This window comes from Haliotis asinina, chromosome 9, assembly GCF_037392515.1.
Source record: "Haliotis asinina isolate JCU_RB_2024 chromosome 9, JCU_Hal_asi_v2, whole genome shotgun sequence".
In the NCBI taxonomy this organism is placed as follows: Eukaryota; Metazoa; Mollusca; class Gastropoda; order Lepetellida; family Haliotidae; genus Haliotis; species Haliotis asinina.
Window position 1 is genome coordinate 57,589,705 of NC_090288.1, and position 15,197 is coordinate 57,604,901.

The following is a 15,197-nucleotide window of genomic DNA, read 5'->3' on the forward strand; positions in this document are numbered from 1 at the left end:
GGCATCAGAAATTTCAAAATATTACTCATGAGTCAGGAATATACAACCCATGTCCATCACATTTATCCTGACGTTACTATTTCAATATACAATCCTATCAAAAGAAACTACAGACGCATACTTTTTGTAGTTCCCAACAACAAATATCAGATAAAACTTTTATACTGACAATACCTCATAAGTGGCAGTAAACATTAGACATTTCATAATGAAGAGAAAAAACACAAACCCATTGAGCAGTTAAGTGTACAGTAATATATATATACACCTACACTTACTCAGGAGCTTTAACAGATAAGGCCTTGAATACATGTAACATCTGGTATTTGGGATTACACTTTCTCAGTAAAGTACAGATTCTAGTACATTTGTTGGGTTGATGAAATGATAAAATGGCCTCAGCAGGTGAAAACTGCACCTTTCTTTTTGATCATCAGCAGAGGTGGATCTGGTATTTTATACATGATTGCTGCACACTTACTTCAAGAAGTAAAGTAAGACAGCAGTATTGACAAGACACTGAAGGTGTAAGAGCCCATATGATACTGGTAGACTACATGGCTAAGGCAATAAAGACTATCACTCTTTTTCTCTCACCCTTCTCCTTGTCACTCTCTCAGTCACTACAGGGCTGCTTCAGTACCAACAGACATTCAATGAATCTCTTCTGTCAAACATTATTATGCCACTTTCAGTCATAAAACTCCACTCACATGTGTCCATGCATTTTCGTCATATGTCAAATGCACAAAGGCACACACGCACACACCTATATCTCTCAGTGCCTTCTGAATGTTCTAGTATTATGAGGAGAAACCACAATGTCTCCCTCTCAGACTATAAGAGTCCCATCCCACTAACTAATGCTAATTTCAATGGCAGTATAAGGAGAGTTCGCCTCCATCAAGTCCATGTTCAGTTCTCCAGCTGGAACCATACTTCATTATGGCGTCCAAACAGTTTAAATGGGCTGTCATAACCAGCTGTGAAGTAGTAATCCTTTACAAACTTGTTCTTCAAGTCGGTTTTCTCAACATCTTCAGCTAGTTCTCTCCCTTTGCAAATCCAGTCACTCTCCTTGGCAAAACCGCTGAAAGATCTGAAAATAACACCACCTCTTAAAGACCGCAGAGTATGCAGTGAATAAAACAAATCCCAAATCATATATCCAGTAAAACAAATCCCAAATCATATATCCAGTAAAACAAATCCCAAATCATATATCCAGTAAAACAAATCCCAAATCATATATCCAGTAAAACAAATCTCAAATCATATATCCAGTAAAACAAATCCCAAATCATATATCCAGTAAAACAAATCCCAAATTAACATTCATTAAAACAGATCCCAGAGCATATTTCACACAATCACTGCATTTTCTCTACATCCACACAGATCACAAACACTGGACGAAGTTAAAACACAAACTGCTTCTCAGACATCACTTCATTGAGTGAGTTTAGCAATATCAAAGTTGGGGGACACCAGATATGGGCTTCATACATTGTACCCATGTGAGGAATCAAACTCCGGTCTTTGACGTGATGACCAAATGCTTTAACCATTAGGCTATTACACCAAACCAGGCATTGCTTTAAATCATGTATGTCCATCCAATTTTATTGGCCACTTCAAAACATTCTTCAAATAACAGTAACATAAACCAGCACTATCAACAGTACCCACTGACACTGACTCTTCCTCTTTCAATCTTTTCAGCTTTTTAAAAATGACCCTAAGATATTTATTTTGTCATTAGCCTAATACCACAGATTAAAGGACTTTGTCTGCTTCATTACCTATCAGTAGATATTGCTGGGGAATACCTTGAAAATACAGAGGGGACACAACTGTAAGGCATACGTACTTGACAGCAAAGTTAATCTCTGGCCAGTCGCTGATGAAGACGTCTGGGTTTGTGGGTTTGGGGGGGTCAGTCTGGTGTTCAGTGGGGATGTAAAAGGAGACGGTGAAGGTGCTCTCACAGTTGGGACCCGCCCCTGGCACAACCTGGGTGGCCACTGGTGCCGTCATCTCCACCTTCTGTTCTGGAAAAAATATCACACAAAATTAAATTTGTATTAATTTATTTTTTCCATGAAGAATTCAAATACAAACAATACTAATATGTACTCTTGTCATGTGTAAATATATATATTGTATTGAAACAACTGATATGGTACAGCTCATATGCAGAGTTGAATTGAACATCCGTGTCCAACAAACAAGTCACAGGAAGGGTTATTTCTCTTTATATTGCACCCGTGACGATTTCGTGAGTGACATATAAAGTGTCCGTTCTGCCGTTTTAACAAAGGATAGAGAGAACAAGAAAGTTTTCACAGTCTCAAGCATGAATACTAAGAATAGAGGAATAGCTGGTCAAGTGACTGACTAAACAATGATTTTCAAGAACACACAAACGTACGAGTTTGATGCCCACAATATTATATTTTGATTTGGTGGGGAATGAGCTTATAAATTACAATGTATTTTCCAATAGAAACAAAATGCAAATGCCAGTGACATCATGTGCTGATACTCTGATGTTATTTAAAACAGGCATCACATCATACCCCATATCAACCCAGATTCCATATTAGAGCCACTGCCACGTATGCTATGCTCACATCAAGTTACATCACATTATCTAGAGGACACAGTCACAGGCAGGTCAGATTAGAGGATGATAAGGTGGTATCAACTCCCCATTTCATATGCACTGACAAGCCATGACATCTTGTAGGGGGGTAATGTGGGTATATTGCATCCTAATGACATGACAACTTACTTCTGGCTTTTTCACTAAAGACGACCAATGTAATTATTAACTTTTTTTAGAATAACAAAAAGGACCTCAACAATTCCAATCTGTTATATATGTTTTGGTTTTCTTTTTATTCTCCTTGATTAGGCCTATTAAATGTACCATGATTACTGTCAAGATATATGTGTATAATATTGTTATCCATAAATTTATTCCAGCCTGATACTCTGAACAACTACGTTTATCACATGTTTACTTACTTGGTTCATTTTCTCCACTGATGTATTGGAAGAGCTTCCAGAAACCGGTGCTCACGCCATCTTTGTAGGACATAGCCATTACCTTCGTGCTCACCCACTTGCAGGCCTCGTAGTGACGCTCCTCAAAACCCTAAATACCACACAGAGCAGTAAATATTTATCCATGAATTCAAAATACATACATATAAGGTTGGTTAATTTGTTGTTTAATGCCACACTCAGCAATATTACAGCTATATGGCGGCGGCTTGTAAAGAATCAAGTCAAGACCAGACAATCCAGTGATCAAACTCACATTCAGCATGAACTACTTGATTTTGGTGCATACAGTGAATATGTATCAATTCACGTCTTGAGTACACTAAGGGCCATAAAAGCATGATAAAGTACTTTAAAATTCATTCAGGAGTATTTTTTTCGAGTTTTGCAATTGAATGCATATACCCTTTTGCATGACTTGCTTAGCACATAAACCGACCACAAATGTAAAAATGAATAAAAATATGTCTTGTTTGCTTCTTGCTTATTATAAAAACAATTCACAAAGTTATTATATTCATATTCTACATGCTTCTCCATAAAAATCACATATTGGGGGTACATAAAAATCATTTTCATCAAAATCCCCATCCCCATCCCCGCCTCCCCACCTTAAACACATCCGCCCACCCTACCCCCATATATCCCCTTGTAACCCTTACTGGATATGGGGTGACCAAAATGATTGGGTGGTTAGTCTCAGTGTCTTGGCTGACAGTCCCCCACTCCCCCTCTAGCTTCATGTTCACAATACTAATCACAGAATCTGAGGACACCACCAAATAACTGGAATATGGCTGACTGTGGTGTTAAGCCATGTTCAAGGTGATCCTTGGCTGCTTTCATGTAAAAAGGAAGCCACTTGGATAACAGCTTCAAATAATTGCTATGATGGCATCTGCTGTCACCAAACAGGTAAGCTGATACATGGCAAAGGAAAATAATTCATGGAAATGAAATAGCATGGTGACTCATCATGATGAATACCCAGAGACCATATGAAAACGACACATGGGACTGTCTGAATCATACACACAAAACTCAAAATAAGCTAGTTTTTAACTCTCTTGGTTGTTTTAAATGGTCCAATGTATTCACAAGTGAATTATGAATACATAGTTACTTCAGTCAATTTCCTAGATAAATGTGTCTTCTAGTTCCAGACATCACTAGAACTGAATGTCAAGTTCCTTGTCTACATGTGTAATGTGCAGTGCATAGATCATACATCACATAGGTCCCACCTCTTGTTTGACATCCTCGTTAACCTTATACTTGGGAGTGTCAAGTCCTTTTGATGTGAAGGCCGTCTTAACTGCTGCGAATATGCCACTCATGTTGCTGAAATTATCAGATAAATTGTAACATGTTGCTATAAAAGTGTAATGTATAATAAATGTAAAACAACTACTACTACTAGAGAGCTGATCACATTCATGGTCTGGTGGATGGTGCATCTACCGGGAGTGAGTGAGTGAGTTCAGTTTTACAACTGTTTTAGCGACATTCCAGCAATATCAAGACAGGAGACACAAGAAATGGGTTTACACATTGTACCTAGGTCCTTGGTGTGACAAATAAATGCTTTTACCATTAGGCTGCAGCACTGCCACTCCTGGCAACAAGTTATGGTCTGAGCCTCAGCCATATCAAACCAAAACAACTTAAAGATGATACTTGTTGTTTCCCTGCATGTTGAATTGTGGGCGACAGACCTGGCCCCAATTTCTCGAAACAAACTTAAGTATGAGTTTTGACTTAGGTTCAATTTTTTACTCAAATTTGAGAAAATACATTTCCTTGAATTTACTGAAATTGATATTAACCTCAAAAATAGCAGACAGTTTGATTTTTGTGAATGTATTGCTGAAGGTGTTTGGGCATAATGTATTTTTAAAAATGCATTTGTGTTACAAATAAAGCAGTTTCAAATTGTCAAACTCTAAATGTAACAGGAGATCTATCTAATTATTAGAGGAGATTAGTCCAAATGTTACAGGAGATCTATCCAGTTGCTAAAGGGGATCTATCTACTTGTTACTGGAGATCTACCTAATTGTTATGGCAGATTTATCTACTTGTTACTGAGATCAGTCTAAATGTTACAGGAGATTTATCTACTTGTTACTGAGATCTACCTAATTGTTATAGCAGATTTATTTAAGGACCGAGATCAATATAAGTATTACAGGAGATTTACCTAGTTACTGCAGTCAATCTTAATGTTACAGGAGATTTATCTACTTGTTCCTGGAGATTGATCTAGATGTTACAGAGATTTATCTATTTGTTTCTGGCTTGTCACATAGCTAAATTTGTCCTGAATATCACAATTTATTAACAAGTAGATTGTATTGTCAATAACAAGAATTTAATCTGAAACCAAAACAGATCCTAACTCAGTCCTTAACAGAACTAATGATATCAAAACAAAGCAATAAAATCCATACATAAACATATATAATGTGCATCACTTTAGTGTTTTTATGTCAGCAGCTCTTACCTGAAATTAGTCAGATCTGGCACAATGTTATATTGCAATTAGTTGTCAATAAGCTGTCAGTGTTCCTTGCTCTCTGATCGGAGGGTAGCTCGATCTGTTGCCCCAAAGCACCAGCCTGGCGCATATATAGCTGGGATTATACAACCGACCTAACTGGGTCACCTGATATTTTCAAAGTGATGAAATGAGAGTTATACAACTGTACTGTTGATGGGGGTCCATTACAAAGGACAAGTTTCCCGCAGTAACTTACACAACAGTTAGTAAATGCTTTCTCGGGATATACACATATACAGATATCTACACACATGGCATGATGAATATTGTTGTATTAATATTCCGACACACTCCAGTAGACATACATATATTTATATATTTGTCACACTGTGCGAATTACCACAGAGGCATACGCCGGTGTTCACGTTTCACCGATTTATCATATTTCAACAATGTTAAATGGTATGTCATGAATTAGCCGAGAGCCGCGATGCTAGTCATCTATGTATTAATGTATACACTTAATTGACAACAGCTGACCGACAGACTATATGATAACTTGAACAAATGCTGAATATTACTGACGGCTGAAGCTTTCTGTCTAAAACGGTACATAACAAGTCAGTCATGGGCCAATGCATGCACACTCAGCTCAGTCGAACGCTGGCTGTTGGCAGTGTTGTGGTAAGAGGACCAAAGTGAAGTCTTTAAATAATTGTTATGACCTCGATCCGGTCAGCACATTGATGAAAACAAACTCAACAGACATGCAAACGACAATGCATGGGATGCATACAAAATATGAATCTCACCAACCTAAATTTGATGAAAGAAGCAAAGAGCGTTAGGAAGTCTTCTTGTGCAGCGAGGCATAGGCGCTTGGGACACGTGAGGCAAAACGTGCCACAAAGAGGCCCTTTATGGGTTGTGTGCATAGGTAACAATGTATTTTTGTGGCAGTCAAGTGCAAAGTTCAACTGTTTAAATCATCAGAGACATTACACGATTTGCTTGTTTTAGTGAGCTAATGTTTTGATAAAGAAAAAAAGAAAAGTCTTAATCAAAAGACTGGTCAGTAATAAGTATTTGAACGATTTAGAAGTTTTTGTTCCCTTTACAGAACATCTCTATAATTACACGATGCCATTTAGAAAGTGGTCAGATGCAACATATGTCATACATATATGGTTCTTTTGGTTGAGTCCCATCCGGGATTCGAACCCGCACCCTCAGATGTCCGTGACAAAACAAAACACACACCCCCCCCACACACACACACCCAACCCCCACCCCCACCCCCACAGATTCTGTTATTTTCTCAATGCAGTGTGTTTTTACTTTTGTGCGTGTATTCGAATCAGTCTTTCACTTTTTCTTTAGTTGACTGTGTGCATGCTGATATTTTCAGAGAGGAATCCCGAGTGCTACTTAGTTAAGTCAAATATCTAACGTTAATTTACTGAAATAAAAAGTGAATTTTTCAATGTATAATTACTTCGCCATTAGTTTGTTGAAAGTGATTTGAAGAATTCTATACATATATAGGAGCCATACAAGGCTCATACCCCTATTGTACAGTGATTATTAAATCATGACAATTTCTATACTATTCCATAATTCAGTTTCGAGTGTAAACTTATTTCTCTTTCAATTTCGTTCGATATGGTATCGTTATGTTTTCATGTAAATCGATACTTATTTCGTAACATGTGAAAACATCACATGACCTAACGTTTCATACGTTTCATAACAGTGTTTATTTGTTCACGTGGTCATACTGGAAGAGTCTATTGCAGTAAGGGGGATGGCAGAGGTGATCAGTGCTTCATTAATTACAATAACGATTTACGTGAATAGTGCATGTTATTTTTAGCTATGTATTTGGTCCTTCTTGTGTGATAAATTACCTTGAATGTGGGTGTAATTAAATACTTATCAAAATACTGAAATTCCTCGATGTCTTATGCCCCTCATGAAAAACCTGGACTCGTCCTATATGCCCGTAAACGTTCACCCGTAAGCATTGTGGATGACAGACTCAAGAAGACGGCACGGTGAGAGAAAAAGCAGAAACAAGTGTTTTGAGTAAGTTTGTAGTGTTGTGGAAAGTTTGCTGCTGTTTATGTTCGTACATGTTGACATTCATACGTGAACAGAATGTCAAATGAGTCGAAAAACCGATTTTGCACTGTTTTAGGGAAATGCATGGGAAAATGACGGTGGGGCCCATTTAGGGATGCTTCACTTGATCAAGTATTTTACGACTAGGAAGAGATGATCGAGATGTGCTAAATGACTGGAAATATATTACTGCGTGGCATTGGTAATTGATATATATTAACTGTGCATTTATTCACATGGCTTGTTATCAAAGATCATGTGTCAGTTAACGTGTTAAAGCGTAGAAAGATCCAAATGGAGAGGGGTGGGGGCTGCTAGAGAAATTGTGGTGCTGAATTCTAAAGGTGCTCCCCGGATTTTGTACATAAAGGATAGATCTTTCGATACGGGTACAAAGATACAGCTAGCTGAACAAGGGGGCTTGCCCAAACTATTTGTGAAATGACCATTGAAACCCTTGCGTTAATAGCTGAAAAGAACTGTGTGCACCCCCGAACCCTTTCTGAATTGTGCACCCCACCATTCTCGAGCTGCATCAGTGTCCTCTCATAAGAACTACGTACTGGCTAGCAACCAGTTACCGCCACCTACCAGTTATCCCCACTACCTGTCTGTAGCGCTTGCGCAGACAGCTTTACTTGTACTTCTGTAGTATTTGACTCATTCACACATCCAAAAAGGCGATTGGTTAGAAGAGGTAAAATTATTGTGAGTATATTACGTTGTGTACGTTACAAATGTAAATCCCTCTGAAGACCAGACCCAAACACATCGGGTGCTTGTCACGTGACCATTAATGTGTTGATTTGAAATTTCATAAACGATGAGAAGTGAATGAAAATCATCCAGGCTGTGTTGTGAATCTATGACTTGACAGTTCTGTCCATAAAAAGTTCAGATTTTAATTTGTCTGAACATGCCCATAATGCCAACATTCAATCACTAAACTTTGAATTGACCCAAATTTCCATCTGGATTTTATGGACTCCACATATACCATGTAGACGATACTGACAAAATATAACTGTCATTTTTAACCTTTATCTTTTCTCTTTTCCCGAAACATTGCGAAAATTGCAAACTTCTCCAGGAAATGTCAACTTTCGTAAGTTCAACCCGGCAGTGACATCTCCATATTCCCATCAGCTTATATCGGCATCTGTCAACATTTAATATGACAGCGAGTTTTGTTCAATATGCCAGTGTTTGAAACAATAGTTTTATTACCAAGTTTACGTCAAATTAGGTGAATAACATAAAAATTCAGAAATGGTCTTGTTAGTTGTTGGGAAAGCACAATATACACTACAGCACTCCCTGCTGACTGCGTTTCAGAGAAACACAATTTACAAGTGTAAACAAGCAGAAAACATTGGTGAAAAGCTGATCTATCATCAAGACAAATTTTATTTCATTCTGATCAGAAATAATGGAGCAAATCATTCTGGTCGCTAGCCAGTACAGATCTAAAGGTAAAATGTAGACGTGTGTGTGAATTTATGTTATGGACTGGTGTCAGTACAGAAGAATTGATAAGTATAGTCTTTGTTTGAATTTCCACTCCAGCTTAGCATCATGTATAAGAAAAGTGCAGAGAGCAAGTTAGTGACAGTACATACCTTGGTAGACTGAGTAATTCTTTGAAATGGTTATCTAAATGCAAGTTTTCGCTTTCAGTCATTTTACATGTTAATGTCTCTAACATGTCATTTTCCTTGGTTAGATATTGTTTAGACATAAGCTAAAATTTGAGTGCACATGGTAAAGGTAGGAATCTGTCAAGGATTGTTAAGTAAGTGAAAGAAAACTGGTGAAAATGTTTTGTTCATAACTGGGATATTTCTTAAGTCCATATTTGTTTTAACTTTACTTTATTGTAATGATTTAGCATTCTGGTTTTTTAAACTAAGCATTTCAGCTTCGTTCACTGTTTTAGTCATGTTTTAAGTGATGACTTAGTTTGGCCTTTAACACCACACTCTGCATTATTACAGCTTAGTGTCAGCGCAGTGGTCTGTTCATAATCTAGTCAGTACAGAACAATCCAATGATCAGCGTGTCATTGGTTATGCATAGCACAGAACAGGGCACATGCAGTTAATTACTGGATTGTCAGTCAAGACTCAATTATTTACTCGCTGCTACCATATAGCTGGACTATTTAGTAAAGTGTATAGTGTAAATCTAAACTCACTCGTTCACTCATTCAATGGTGTGTTTAGAATCTTTGTATCAGCAACTTTTACAAAATATTTCAGATTTCCAAGGCAATGGAAGTACTCGCTATTCTGAGTGTGTGTCTGTTTGTCTCCTTGTGCAACAGTGCATCGCCATATCTCAGATTCGTCCCAAAGTTTAGCAAGGACAGGTAGGTCAAAATATTCGGTTTGACGTTAATAGTATACATGGAATTGCCCTTTGTGTAAAATATGTTATGGCTGGGAATGGTGACTGTCTTGGAGCTGGGTGCTTGCTCGGGGTTGGGGTCGGGGAGGTGGGGATGCTGAACTCGTGTCTTTGAATGGTTCTCTTGAGGTTGTTAAGACTACCAAGTTCAGCAGCAATGTCAGGAATATCTTGTACAGCACGAGTGAGGACCTGGGATGGTTTGCCGAGGGATGCAGGTGCTTAATCTTACAACTGTTCTCTGATCTTGGTGGTCTCATAATGAGACGCATTACATGAACAGAAGTTATGCAATCAGTATGTCTGATAGTCCAGACAAGCACCAACCACACAACACACATTCTTTGTCTTTAGAAACCGTTTGATAGGTGGACACCATTCAATGGGTGTGGATCAGTTAAACAAAACTTATCCGGAGATAAACACAGGGGTTAAGAAATGTTGAAAAGCCCTTGCCCTGTGGCAAGTGATATGAAATGAAATCCCAAGGTTATTTGCAGTGTGAAACCATAAGTGGAAATTATCTGGTAGTCCACGGACAAGTAAGATACCATTATTTAGTTGCCCGAAATGAAAACTGATGTGTCCTGAGCATCTGGCAATGGGATTTTTGTAATCCCTTTGAAATGTTTTAAGCATATCTGGCCTGTGCAACTTGTGTTGTCTTGAGGAAAACATCACTGATTGCATACACACAGAAGTTCTTTACTGAACTGAGCTCAAGGTTAGTGGCAACCTTTGATATGTGATAAGAGTTACTTCATGTAGGACTTTACTATAGTGTCAGTTACAATTAAGTTTTGAATTATCTTTGAGAATTAGGCAAGTCACAAAAACATCACGATGCAACTTCTGTTGGTTGCCACTCACAAAAATATCCGTTTGGTCAGCACTGGCAAAAATATCATGATGCAAAAATTTCATGCGTTACAGTATGTCTACAGACTGTATCAAAATATGGAAGTACAAATTGTAATCCTTCTCATGAAAGTCTTTCACAGGCTTTTTAAAGTTGGAAAAACAGGAACATATACCATACAGATGATTCCAGTTTTGTTTGCATTGATGTGAAGGCAAGTTCTTTTTATGTATTGGCAAAAGGCCTCCATCAGACTATTTTCTTTTTTGCACCATATACATGTTTCAATATTTGTGTCTTTTTCAGAGATCAGTTAGAACGACCACCTAAGTTTTGTCGTGGCCTTGACTGCCCTAGATTTACAGTTCTTAAGAGCGTTAAAGGGGTGAGTACCCCCTAATCTTCCTGATTCTTCATACTGATTAAAGAGGTCGGGAAGCCCAGTCTATAAAGCTTTCACTCATCGTCCCAATGACTAGGTTCAATTCCCGGAGTGGGTACATATGTGAATTTGCTGAAACCAATGTCAAGTTTCCCCTGCTAAAGATTGCCACATGACCTTGTTCACTAAGCTGATGTCTACTTATTGTTTTGAAAAAAAAAACAAAAAAAAAACCCCAGATATTTTAAAGAAATGTTGTTCAGCTTAATCATACCTATTTCAGTTTTGAAGTATTTTCATCTTACACAGGAGTATGAAGTTCGAGAATATTCTCCATCTCAGTGGGTGAGCACCAACTCAGCTGGCATGGACTATGCCGAAGCATCTCGAACCAACTTCATGAGACTGTACGACTACATCTCCGGCGAGAATAGTGCAGGTAGTCTCTACTGAGAAATTACAGAATCAGGGTTCATCACTGATATCGTATCTTGTTTAGCGGTTTGAAGTTCATCTTTAGATAAGTGCAAAAAAATATCCTCATATGCATGAAGTATGATGCACACTTATCTGATGTGATTCACATTTTAATCACGATGCAGGGGTTGGTCAGTTGTCAAGATGCAACAGTTGCCATGCAGAGTTGTGGCCCTTGGGTGCTTGGGGTCATTCTCATATGACTTTGAATCCCTATTTACTCTGATCTCCATGACTTGAATTGTGTTCTCACTAGTTTTGACACACCAGTTTAATCTCAAATCAAGTTTCATTTTAGATATTACTTCAGATACGTAAAAAATTTAAAGCCCTTGGCTTTCCATGCAAAAATATATGTACTAAGTATTACAACATATGCCGCATGCTAGGTTTGTGCAATTCATTATCAATATCACATATGTATACTTGAGTACATGTATTGAGATATGTTCCCTGAATTATATATTGCAATAAAGCGTAAAATACCGTTCATGACATAGTCATATTGTGACATAAGGAATATTGTTTTGCTCTGAATGGACATATTGGAACAAAAAAAACAACCACAATTATGTCTGTGTTCAATATAATTCTTTTTGACTGATATTCTCCAGGTAAGAAGATCAAAATGACCGCACCTGTCATCATAAAGATCATCCCCGGACCAGGACCAGCTTGCGAGTCCAACTTCACCATGTCCTTCTACGTAGCCAAAGACAACCCACCCACACCCACCAATTCTAAAGTCTTTCTGCAGCGGTTTCCATCCTTCAGAGCTTATGTCAGGTAAGCTGGAAATATGTCCACCTAAACCAGGATTGGCAACAGGTGAAAGTGATTTCAGGTGAAAATCAGCTGGTGGTCAAGGGGCTGCAAGAATGTATCTTAGAAGGTACAGTGAAATTCTAAAAGTAGATAGCCCAAGAGACACAGATGTGGGTACTTGACATTCATAAGTGGGACCTCAACCCCCTAAGTGTTTTCTCCCTGGATTTAGACAAATCCCAAGATCAACTGATTTGCATTTAAGTCTGCTGATTCGTGGAAAATTGCCATCCCTGTTAAACAGTCCTTTCAAAACACAAACATGTCACTACCACTATTTATTGTCTGAGTGTGAACATTGGGGTTGGACTTCAGATCTCAGCAACCCATGCTTATCGTACGAGGCGACTAGTAAGATGAAGCCGTCAAATGTGTTGTCACGGTTTGTTGCAACCTAGTTAGGTATGTCGCCACGACTATTGACAGTCCGCCATCATACAGCTAGAATTTTACTAAGAGCAGTTTTTAACACTAACTCATCAAGAACATTTTATAGCATTTGTACTAGGATGACGTTTGGAACATGGTCAACATTGTTCAGAGCATGTGTAAAAGTCGTGGCTTGATACTTGGAACATCATTTTCTTCAGATCTTTTGGGGGCTACGATATGGAGAGCATCAAACCATGGTTGAAGGAGGCAGACAAACTGAGGAATTTCCTCAACGGCACCTACTCCTACAACACTGACTACTACTATACCGCTGGGTATGACAGTCCCTTCACCATCTTTGATAGACACAATGAAGTCTGGTTCATTGCTGAATAACCTAAAGCAAGCCAGGGTATTGACAACAACATTGAGAGCTGTTGTTTCACAGATTTAAATATATCTTTTTTTAGGAAAAAACTCCTCTTTGCTGAATCTCTTAAATATTCCATGTTTATTGATGAGATCTCCTCAGATTTGTGTGAAGATGAGAAAAAGGTATAAATATTTATAAATTTAATTATGTCAGAGGTTTTAATGGATATCAGTTTTATCAGCTACAGCTGTGAATACATGTACTGGTTGTAGAATAATTCAGGAAAGATCAATGCAAAAGGCTTTGTCCAACAGCAGAGACAAATATTCATAACACTTTATCTTAAGAATATTCCAGTGTAAGATTATACCCCTGAAAATGTTGAGGACCTTCGAATTTGCCATTCCATTTGGATGCATAGTAAATAGGATCATCAGTTTTTTCAGTTAGTATACTTGTATAGTTTGTATGAAGGAAGAGCAATATTTCTCATCTGTGATGTTTTGTCATCTATGTTTTGCTGTTTTAGCTATTTATCCTTCTTGAGAAGGCAATATTCCCACAATTTCTCCACTTTTTGTTTACATTTTGTCAAATGAAAAGCATATTTTTGTACAAATAAATTTTTGTAACATTTTCTGTTCAGTATTTATTCATGGCAGTACCACACCTACAAAACCACACCACACAAGGGGATGGTGATGTAGGCTTACAGTGTGAGAGACTGGGGATGGCTTCTCAAGCCCCTTGCACTGTCACACCTATGAGCCTTCACCACAGAGCGAGTGCGTTTTTATGCTGCTTTTTGCAATATTCCAGCAACATCATTGGTTTTCACACATTGTACCCATGTGGGGAATCGAAGCTGGGTCTTCAACGTGGTCAGCAAATTCTTTAACCACTAGTCTACCTCACAACCTCTTTCAGCACAGAGGGATGATGATCTGTCATTCTCTCAGAGTTAATATACCAGTAGGGCTGTGGGGTAGCCTTGTGGTTAGATTGTTCGCTCATCACCAAGAAAGTACCCTCACTGTGTGAAGCCTTTTTCTGGTGTCTCCATACTGTGATATTCCTGAAATACTGCTTAAAGCAGCATAAATTTCATCCATAATCTCAAGAGTATATGTTGCAATAAATTGCCACTAGACTCTGGAAGTATCTAAGGCTTGGCCCAATAATTTATTACCTCCCGTTGCTGGCACTGTAGCCAATTAGCAAAGCAGCCGTTACAACAAATCTTGAAAAAGTAAACAAAGATTGTGTTTGCAGCCATAAAAGTTTCTTTGCAGTGCGTCTCAGATTTGGGGGGAAATCATACAAATTGACATGTCCAAAACTTTAAAAAATATATGTGCAAGAAGTCCCATCTCTTCCAGGTTACTTCAGCTTTGATTTGTGTTGCCAAGTTTAATCGTTCAGATAATAGAAGAAGCGAATGTTAGTTGTGATTCACTTCCCAGTGTAGACACTGGAATGGAGAAATAGCTAGCCAAGTTAGGTAATACGATCATCAGGCAGGGACGCAGATGCATCCAGGGTGTAGTGAAGATTTGTTTGAACATATATCCTGGAGATTATTGAGAATGCATATATCTGAACTCAATCACTCATTAATAGACAAGTACTGGACTTTGACTTGTTGCTAGTCTTAAAAGATGACCCACGAAGTTGTTGCAAAGAAGGAATCTGACCAATTCCCAAAGAAGCCATACTATGAGGGGTGCACAATGTATCTGATCTTGACTACTGGTTGTCAGACCAATTGTTCCATTTTCCTTGAAGCCATGGTGGCTGAGTGGGTTAGATCACT

General features: G+C 38.2%; 2 protein-coding genes across 2 annotated transcripts; one reads left to right on the plus strand and one right to left on the minus strand.

Annotated features, from left to right (window-relative positions):
• Positions 1–665: 665 nt before the first annotated feature.
• Positions 666–6,463, minus strand: LOC137296719 (heme-binding protein 2-like). Its single transcript, XM_067828549.1, has 5 exons — positions 6,386–6,463; positions 4,314–4,410; positions 3,031–3,160; positions 1,871–2,051; positions 666–1,099 (listed from the first exon to the last, which is right to left on the minus strand). Exons 2-5 carry the CDS (start codon positions 4,404–4,406, stop codon positions 916–918), a joined length of 588 nt encoding a protein of 195 aa, XP_067684650.1. The 5' UTR covers positions 4,407–4,410; positions 6,386–6,463; the 3' UTR covers positions 666–915.
• A 936-nt stretch (positions 6,464–7,399) lies between these two features.
• LOC137295789 (heme-binding protein 2-like) lies at positions 7,400–14,021 on the plus strand. The gene is made up of 6 exons (XM_067827333.1): positions 7,400–7,654; positions 9,949–10,058; positions 11,262–11,340; positions 11,647–11,776; positions 12,429–12,600; positions 13,230–14,021. Exons 2-6 carry the CDS (start codon positions 9,961–9,963, stop codon positions 13,405–13,407), a joined length of 657 nt encoding a protein of 218 aa, XP_067683434.1. The 5' UTR covers positions 7,400–7,654; positions 9,949–9,960; the 3' UTR covers positions 13,408–14,021.
• The last annotated feature ends 1,176 nt before the right edge of the window (positions 14,022–15,197 follow it).

Bases quoted from the DNA above. Each gene is read 5' to 3' on its own strand.
- LOC137296719 (XM_067828549.1), bottom strand. From the start codon at position 4,406: ATGAGTGGCATATTCGCAGCAGTTAAGACGGCCTTCACATCAAAAGGA. The intron at 2,052-3,030 runs GTAAGTAAACAT...TATTTTTTCCAG, and splicing joins CAGTGGAGAAAATGAACCAA to AACAGAAGGTGGAGATGACG. The intron at 1,100-1,870 runs GTACGTATGCCT...TGTTATTTTCAG, and splicing joins GAGATTAACTTTGCTGTCAA to ATCTTTCAGCGGTTTTGCCA.
- LOC137295789 (XM_067827333.1), top strand. From the start codon at position 9,961: ATGGAAGTACTCGCTATTCTGAGTGTGTGTCTGTTTGTCTCCTTGTGC. The intron at 10,059-11,261 runs GTAGGTCAAAAT...TGTCTTTTTCAG, and splicing joins CCAAAGTTTAGCAAGGACAG to AGATCAGTTAGAACGACCAC. The intron at 11,777-12,428 runs GTAGTCTCTACT...GATATTCTCCAG, and splicing joins CTCCGGCGAGAATAGTGCAG to GTAAGAAGATCAAAATGACC.